The 9058-nt window shown below is 43.6% G+C and overlaps 1 protein-coding gene across 1 annotated transcript in view; it reads left to right on the forward strand.

Annotated features, from left to right (window-relative positions):
* Positions 1 to 3023: 3023 nt before the first annotated feature.
* Positions 3024 to 9058, forward strand: part of LOC101849207 (transmembrane emp24 domain-containing protein 3) — a gene marked incomplete at both ends in the record, with an annotated part of 11280 nt that continues 5245 nt past the window's right edge. The window contains 2 exon segments of the mRNA XM_005097892.2: positions 3024 to 3389; positions 8490 to 8546. Of these exon segments, the coding sequence (XP_005097949.1) occupies positions 3240 to 3389; positions 8490 to 8546 (207 nt within the window).

Raw genomic sequence — 9058 nt, forward strand, 5'->3', positions numbered from 1 at the left:
TGGAGGAGGGGGGGTGTGAAGGAGGGGTGTGTCTTGTCATGGGTGTGAACTGTGAGTCTGTAGCTGTACTGTAGGGGTCATCAAAGGTCAGGTGATGTGTGCATTGTGGTTGTAGGGGTCAGAGGTCAGATAATGGGTGTATTGAACTAAGTGTAGGGGATCTCTCAGTGTCTCATAGTGTTAGTGTTTTGTCTGTGTCATGTGTCTCTCAGTGTCTCTGTCATGTGTCTCTCAGTGTCTCTGTCATGTGTCTCTTAGTGTTAGTGTTTTCTCTGTGTCATGTGTCTCTCAGTGTCTGTGTCATGTGTCTCTCAGTGTCTCTGTATGTCTCTTAGTGTTAGTTTTTTGTCTGTGTCATGTGTCTCTCAGTGTCTGTGTCATGTGTCTCTCAGTGTCTGTGCCATGTGTCTCTCTCTTTGTGCCCTGTAGCATCTCTCTTTATGTGTCACATGTCTGTCTGTGTCATGTGTATCTGCCCGTGTCATGTGTCGCATGTATTTTTGTGTCATAAATCATGTGTTTGATCTGTCTGTGTCATGTGTCTGGTCATGTGTCATTTGTATTGATTTGTCTGGGTCACATATGTCTGTCCGTGTCGTGTGTCTTGTGTCTCTCTGTGTCATATATCATGTGTTTGATCTGTCTGTGTCATGTGGCGCGTGTCTCTCTGTGTCGTGTGTCATATGTATAAATTGATCTGTCCATGTCTTGTGTCTGTCCGTGTCATGTGACCATCTAGTCAGCAGCTGATGCGAGCGGTGAACCACCCGGTGTCATGTGTCTGTCTGTGTCATGTGTCATGTGACCATCTAGTCAGCAGCTGATGCGAGAGGTGAACCACCATGTATCATGTCTCTGTCTGTGCCATGTGTCTGTCTGTGTCATGTGTTGTGTCATGTGTCTGTCTGTGTCATGTTTCTGTCTGTGTCATGTGTCATGTTTCTGTATGTGTCATGTGTCCGTGTAGTCAGCAGCGAGCGGTGAACCACCCCGTGTCATGTATGTGTCATGTGTCCATGTAGTCAGCAGCGAGCGGTGAACCACCACCCCGTGTCATGTCTGTGTCATGTGTCCGTGTAGTCAGCAGCGACGGGTGAACCACCCCGTGCCATGTGTCATGTCTGTGTCATGTGTCATGTATGCGTCATGTGTCCGTGTAGTCAGCAGCGAGCGGTGAACCACCCCTTGTCATACGTCATGTCTGTGTCATATCATGTGTCATGTGTCCGTGTAGTCATCAGCGAGCGGTGAACCACCCCTTGTCATGCGTCATGTCTGTGTCATGTCATGTGTCATGTGTCCGTGTAGTCAGCAGCGAGCGGTGAACCACCCCTTGTCATGCGTCATGTCTAATGTCATGTGTCCGTGTAGTCAACAGCGAGTGGTGAACCACCCTGGCCTGTGTCATGTCTGATGTCTGTGTCATGTCATGTGTCATGTGTCCGTGTAGTCAGCAGCGAGCGGTGAACCACCCTGTGGCACTCTCCAGCCGTCAATAAACAGTTTTCCCTAGACACAACACAGCCTTACAGCGGGCGGGACTGGTCTCTCTTCTCTGCATGTGTGTGTCCCCCCCTCTCCCTCTCCCTCTCCCTCTCCCTCTCCCTCTCTCTCTCTCTCTCTCCCTCTCTCTCTCTCTTTCTCTCTTTCTCTTTCTCTCTCTCTCTCCCCCTCTCTCTCTCTCCCTCTCTCTCTCTCACACACACACACACACACACGCACATGTATACACGCACACACTCACATACTTACACACATACACACTCACATACACACACACTTCCTATCTCTTTCTTTCTCTCTTGCTGTGTGTGTGTGTGTGCGCGCGCGCTCGTCGGTCTATGTATGGTTACAACACACAGCCACGACACACTACACGATACACTACACGACACACTGTGTATGGTGATACAGACACAACACACTGTATGGTGACACTGACACAACACACTGTGTATGGGGACACTGACACAACACACTGTGTATGGTGACACTGACACAACACACTGTGTATGGTGACACTGACACGTGATGTCAGAAGACACGTCCCTCTCAGAAAGGACCAAAGAGGAAAACATTTGGAACTCCCACAATAACCCACGCTCAAGAACACCCTCTTGGGATCTGAACCCGAGTCTTGTACCTGTGGAATCTACTGTCGACTCGTGTGTCATCCACGGAGGTTGTCACGATTCACCTGAGGGGAGCGTCCAACTTAGCTTAGAACAACCTGAAGGGTTGTGACCTTGTCATTGGCAGGAACAAGATCATGTGACCTTGTCATTGTCAGGAACAAGATCATGTGACCTTGTCACTGTCACTGGCTGGAACAAGATCATGTGACCTTGTCACTGGCTCCTCGACACTCCCAAAGTGGGAGGTTGGAGGGTGTCACCACGACGCTATATATCTCAGTTCCACACTCTCAACACCTGGAGGGCTGTGGTGTAGTGGTTGGGTGCTTGGCTGCTGCACACGGGAGACCCAGGTTTGATTGCCGAGTGGGGAGAAAGTCTTGTATCGAGCATCAGTCTTTCTCCTGGAAGGTTGTAACTTGTGATCCCTATCCGCCCGAGTTGGCCCGTACAGGCTGGGTAGGAAGCCCGCCCCTTAAATTATTGAAATTGTATCGATGGGGACTTAAAAACATCTAACAACAACAACAAATATCAGGTCTGCTGTGACGCCTAGATCGAATCGTTTCCTCTCCCAGCCCTCCACATCACGTACCATGACGCCATGATGGTATTGTGTGCAGCTGCCTACTCCCCGACTACCTGGTCCGGAAACCAAGGGACACAACCGGTTTTTAAAAGACAATCTAGCAAACACATCTTTGTTATCGTTCTTAGATTCAGTTGTAACTAATGGTCCAAGTCCAAGTCTGCCGCTCAAATAAACTGCTCCATCTGTTGCAGAAGTGACCACACCTACCCCCACCCCGACCCTCATGATAAATCCACAACATAAAGTAGCCACAACAAAACAAAATACACTTTTTTGTAACAAAAACAACAACGGGGGGGGGGGGGGGGGGGGGTATGCCGTCTGCAAGTTACGGTAACTTTCGGTGAGCCGTGCTCATGGAGAGTGGGTAGACAGGAAGCGGAAGTGAAGTCTTGTTGTGGAGACTCGAAGCACCGGTTTCTCCACGTCAACCTTCCCGTTGAAGAAGCTTTTAAAACGTTTTACTTGTGAATTTCCCTGGCCACATTTATTTATTTGTACATTTATACAATATGGAGCGCTGTGTTCTAATTCTATTCGCACTGGTTAGCATTACAAAAGTTGTGCTGTCTGGAGAACTTACCTTTGAGTTGCCAGACAACGAAAGAATGTGTTTTCATGAAGAGGTTCAGAAAGGTGAATCTGCTACGCTGGAATTTCAGGTTTGTTTTACTTTCCTAAGTTTTAGTTTGCTATTTTTAATTCTTGTAGATCTACGGTGGTGTTGACTTTGCCATCCAACCCCTTCGTTGCCAGGGGGTATGTTCCTTCTGTCAGTGGAGTGGATTTGCTGTCTGGTTCAGAAGTTCAGTCAGGCCCACTCAGACTCATGACTCGTGACATTGTTGACAGTGAATATTTAGATAGATCTCCAGAGATCTCTAGATTCTAGATCTCTATATTCTAGATCTCTATATTCTAGATCTAGACTAGATCTAGATCTAGATCTAATCTAGGTTCTAGACACAAGCAGATAATTAGAGAACGTCACTGTCAGGAGTACGCCACTGGCAAATATTTATAGTAACAGCCATCTTGGCGCTTTTTCGGTAGTTCCCACCCCGCAATTGTTATTCGCCGGTTTTGGCCTCAAGAGAGGGTGGTCCCCCTGTCCAAATAAAAATGTTTTGCAGTAGTTAGGTTTGATATCTTAGCTCGCATCAAAGGTATAGATCTAGATCTAGAATCTGGATCTCGATGTAGGTCAGGCTCAAAATCAAAATATAAGGGGTGTGGGAACTACCGAAAAAGCACCTCTTGTTTGACATCATTGTGAGGGATTCCCACTTTTTTGTCAGTCACGGTGGCAACACAACCGCACTACAGCAGCCAAACCGAACAGTTGGCCTAGATTCTCCTCTTGCTCTTAAATAAATGTCTTCTTCTTCTTCTCAATATACATAGTGTAGTACAGCTTCAGAATCAATCTGGGCAGAAGAAGGGTGCTGCACAATCACAGACAACCGAACCGAAAAGTTCTGCAAGTTGCAAAAAAAATTCTATATCCGAGTCGGCAGGCTGCCGTCGTGCGGTCGTGTTGCCATGATGACTGACAACAAAGTGGGAATCCCTCAATGACATCAAACAGGATGGCTGTTAAAAAATACGCAGTGGCTATTTTTACGGCGTGCCGTAAAGATAGCCTCCCAGTGAGTCCCAGGCTATTTTTACGGCGATCCTCGAAAAGCGACCCTACTCCGCCTCTCATGTACGCAAGATCTAGGCCTCTAGTAGGGACCGTTCAAAATATAAACTTACACCTCAGAGGGGAAAGGGTGTCTTTGGCTTCATAATTATAGTCTTTATTCTGGACTTTTAAACAATTCAATGTTTTTATGTTCTTTACTAGGACCTTGTTATTGTGGGATTCTTTCAAATAATAAAATAGATCGCATTTTTTAAGTTTTTATTTTTTGTTTTCTGATGTGCTCATATTGTTACTGTCCATTTTTACGGGGAACAGCTCACACCAAGGGTGATTCTTTTTCCGATTCATATTTAGGAAAAAAAATTATACGGGCATAAGAAATAATGAAGAAAGTAAATTTTGATAAGTCCGAAAATATGAAAGTTGCCATGGAATGGAAACAGCACCAACATGCAAAACAAACAATTATTTTTAAAAACCGAAGGCTTAGATTCTACTCTCTAACAAAATTGCATGAAAATTCGTGGAATGGTAGATACAGATACTATGGTCAATCGTACTGAGCAAAATTTTGATATTTAAATGAAAAGTAGTCTACAGGATTTGTCCCAATAGACTCGGATAAAGAGCCTAGTAAGCCCCATATATATATATATATATATATATATATATATATATATATATATATATATATGTATTCCTGTACCCTGAAATTGCATCACAATAATTAATAAATTAATCACTGTGAACAACAAAAAAATATTTTATACCTCTATCAAAAATCTGCTCAGTGCAAAGGAAATAGGCATTCCCAAGGCGAAAAGTGTGTTACAAAATGGCCGCTCTTCTTGTGGGTGTGGTACATAATGTAGTGATGTCTGTGAATGAGATGATGATGCTGGCAGTGGTGATGGTAATGATAATGACGAGGAGGTGATGGTGGTGGTGATGATAAAGAGAGGGTGAATGATGATGGTGGGGAGAAGAAGGAAGAGGTGGTGGTGGAGGAAGGGAGAAGGAAGATGAAGAAGAGAATAGAATGGCGGTGAAGAGGAGGAAATGGAAAACCTATGAGGCTGTTCAAATATAATCTTACACTTTTGGGGACGTTTTTAAAACACAAAACCCAAATACCACTTTTCTCACATTTGCCTCCAACCCCCATCCACACCAATTTAATTAGTACTTTTTCCGATCTTCAACTTCCATTATTATTTTAAAGATACCTGTACTATACGTGGCTTTTTTTAACCAGCTTGTAAAAAAAAAAATCATTTCAGTTAATACAATTTAATCAAACCATATGAACTAGAAAGAACACACTTACAAATAAAAGACATCAAGACATTAAAAAGATCAACAAAACAGTTGCAGAGTTACAAAGAAACATTAAGAAATTAGATATCCACCGACAGAATTTTCATAATAATTTCAAAATTATTTGTAACAAAAAAACCAACAACAACGGGGATCTGCAGTGATCATGCAGATCTGGGTCTTGTTACTGGCATTTATCCACTTTTTCTTTTACCTTTTCTTCCCAGTCATGAGCAAAACGTTCATCTCACAGAAGTGTCATAATATTTGGTTAACCTCCCCACCCAATTTTACACACCCTTTCCCCTCTGAGGTGTAAGTTTATATTTTGAACGGTCCCTACTATAGGCCTAGATCTAATAGTAATACATTGAGGCATGTCGCGTACATGAGAGGCGGAGTAGGGTCGCTTTTCGAGGATCGCTGTAAAAATAACCTGGGACTCACTGGGAGGCTATCTTTACGGCTCGCCGTAAAAATAGCCTCTGCGTAAATAATATGGCCAATGGCATTCTCTAATTATCCGCTTGTTATTTAGACCTGGAGTCTTTGATAGTTTCATCCCCAGAGTTTCTTATTTGCCATAATTTTGAACATCTTGCTTACACTTGATTTAGATTATCTAGATTCTAGATCTATTCTAAGTCAAAAAGGGAAATTTGCTGCCTTTTAAAAATATTATGAAAGTGCCTATTTGCAACGCCGCGTTGCGATTAGCACCAGTGCTATATAAAACGCCGCTTTGCGATTAGCGCCAGTGCTAGATTTTATATAAAATGCCGTGGGTTAGCCTATAGGCTATATATGAAGCTTTTATCTACCTTTCGTTAACGGAAGTTCTGATGGCCGAAGTGACAGTGCGTCTGCGTTTGAAGCCAAACCTTTATTTTATGAGCGTGGGTTGGATCCCGGTCCTGGAAGGGTTTTTTTGTGGGGGGGTTTTTGGTGGTTTTTTTGTCCCATTGAAATCTCGACTGACCAACAAATTTTCCCCATAAAAACAACAAATTTTCCCAATAAAATTATAACTTGTTTCTTTGTATTTTTTTAAAATGTAGACGTAGATCTATTGATGAAGAATGCACATCCTGGTTTTGTCCCCAAGAGGAGCTCTGTACAAAGTAGGCCTTAGTATAGCCTCTATACTTTTCCTTTTACCAATTTAGGCCTGGTTAAAGTTCAATAGTGGCTTTCCTTGGTCTGTGAGTCTAATTATTATTTTTATTTTTAAATTTTAGGCTCAGGAGAAGAAAAAAACAAACTTTCCGGGACCGGGATTCGATGCTGCGCTTGGAAGCACTGAACATTTTACTTAGGCCTAGCGAATGTATAGCTTGTCAAGTGTACGTTCTCAACGCCTAACTTAAAGATTTTTAGGTAGATCTAGAATCTATTGCATGACGACACTGCGGACTGGAAATACTGCTTATACCGAGTTGCACCGTCTTGTTATTGTTATCCAAGCGTCTTTCGACTTACCTGCTCAAACTCAAAACTCAAATGATTGTGATTATGAGAGGTGAACAAGACTATTCCACGTCTAGTCTACTTTTGTGCAAACAATGTCAGAATTGATTGTTCGATCTAATTGAGCCGATATTGATCGGAATAAGACAACGTCATAAAAAGGAGTCAAATCTTAGGATGTATATCAAGAAACAGAAACTTCCACAATTCAGGCAGAACTACAATATTATCATGTAGAAACGATGGCTACTAGATCTAGATCTAGATTCTAGTAGGCCTACTGGCGTTTCAAAAAAGAGAAATAAATCTGTCCAAAAAATGTCTGCTAACGTGGGTACGGCCTTTTAGACCCAGAATTATCATCGGCACCCACCTGGACAAGTCCAAGCATTCATCGGTATCCAACGGATGCGATCGAGAAGAAGATCAGTATCCAAGAAGACAATCACAAAAGAACATGCAATCTTTATGGATCCTAACGTCATTTGCTTAACTTCCTACACGCGTTACACGTTGTGTTGCAGTCTTTCGATCAATGCAAATTGAATAAAAATGACAAATAAATGCGTGTAATTGGGTATAAGTTGTAGTGGATTCCAATGTTGGGTGTTATCGATGTTAGCGACTTCCGATGGAAAAGATTTAGATAAACACCCTGGACAGAAAGTTGTCTGCACTTTTCGTAGATCTCCAAGAAATGCGGATTTCGAAGAAAGATGTTGGCGACTGACGGGGAGGGGTGTGTCACAAACGACTTTTAAATCTACTTAAAACTTCTTCAATTTTCGCAAATAACGGTTAACACCCAAGTGGAAATGAGTATCACGTAGTCTGAGCACAAAAACTTTCATTCCCCTTTTGGAAGTAAATTTGGCACTTGACGTCGGGTCAAAATGTCCGACTGTCACCCGCAGGTTTTTACCTTCATTTCTCTCTGTTCGTTGCCTTTTCAAGCGATGCTAGATTTCTTCTTGGTTTCTTCTTATCACAGTAGAAAAACATTCTTCTTGCGTATTCTGACCTGTCTGTCTGTCTGACCTGTGTGTCTGTCCGTCTGTCTGTCTGTCTGACCTGTCTGTCTGCCTGACCTGTCTGTCTGTCTGACCTGTCTGTCTGTCTATATGTGTGTCTGTCTGTCTGTCTGCCTGACCTGTCTGTCTGTCTATCTGTGTATCTGACCTGTCTGTCTGAGTGCCTGACCTGTCTGTCTGTCTGCCTGACCTGTCTGTCTGTCTGTCTGTCTGACCTGTCTGACCTGTCTGTCTGCCTGACCTGTCTGTCTGTCTGACCTGTCTGTCTGCCTGACCTGTCTGTCTGTGTATTCCCACAGGTGATCACCGGGGGCAACTATGATGTGGACCTAGAGATCACAGCTCCTAATGGACAGGTCGGTCTATGCTTTGTGTGTCTGTCTGTGTGTGTGTGCGTGTGTGTGTCAGTCTATGCTTTGTATGTCTGTCTGTGAGTGTGTTTTGGTCTGTGTGTGTGTCTGTCTGTGTGTGTGTGTCGGTCTATGCTTTGTTTGTCAGTCTGTGTGTGTGTGTGTGTGTGTCTGTCTGTCTGTGTGTGTGTGTGTGTGTGTGTGTGTGTGGGTCTGTGCTTTGTGTGTGTGTGTGTGTGTGTCGGTCTATGCTTTGGCTGTCTGTGTGTGTGTGTCGGTCTATGCTTTGGCTGTCTGTGTGTGTGTGTCGGTCTATGCTTTGACTGTCTCTGTGTGTGTGTGTGTGTGTGTGTGTGTTTATGTGTGTCGGTCTATGCTTTGGCTGTCTGTGTGTGTGTGTGTGTGTGTGTGTGTGTGTGTGTGTGTGTGTGTGTGTATGTGTGTCGTTCTATGTTTTGGCTCTGTGTGTATGTGTGTGTATGTGTGTCGGTCTATGCTTTGGCTGTGTGTGTGTGTGT

The sequence above is a fragment of the Aplysia californica genome, unplaced genomic scaffold (assembly GCF_000002075.1).
Source record: "Aplysia californica isolate F4 #8 unplaced genomic scaffold, AplCal3.0 scaffold00166, whole genome shotgun sequence".
Classification (NCBI taxonomy): domain Eukaryota; kingdom Metazoa; phylum Mollusca; class Gastropoda; order Aplysiida; family Aplysiidae; genus Aplysia; species Aplysia californica.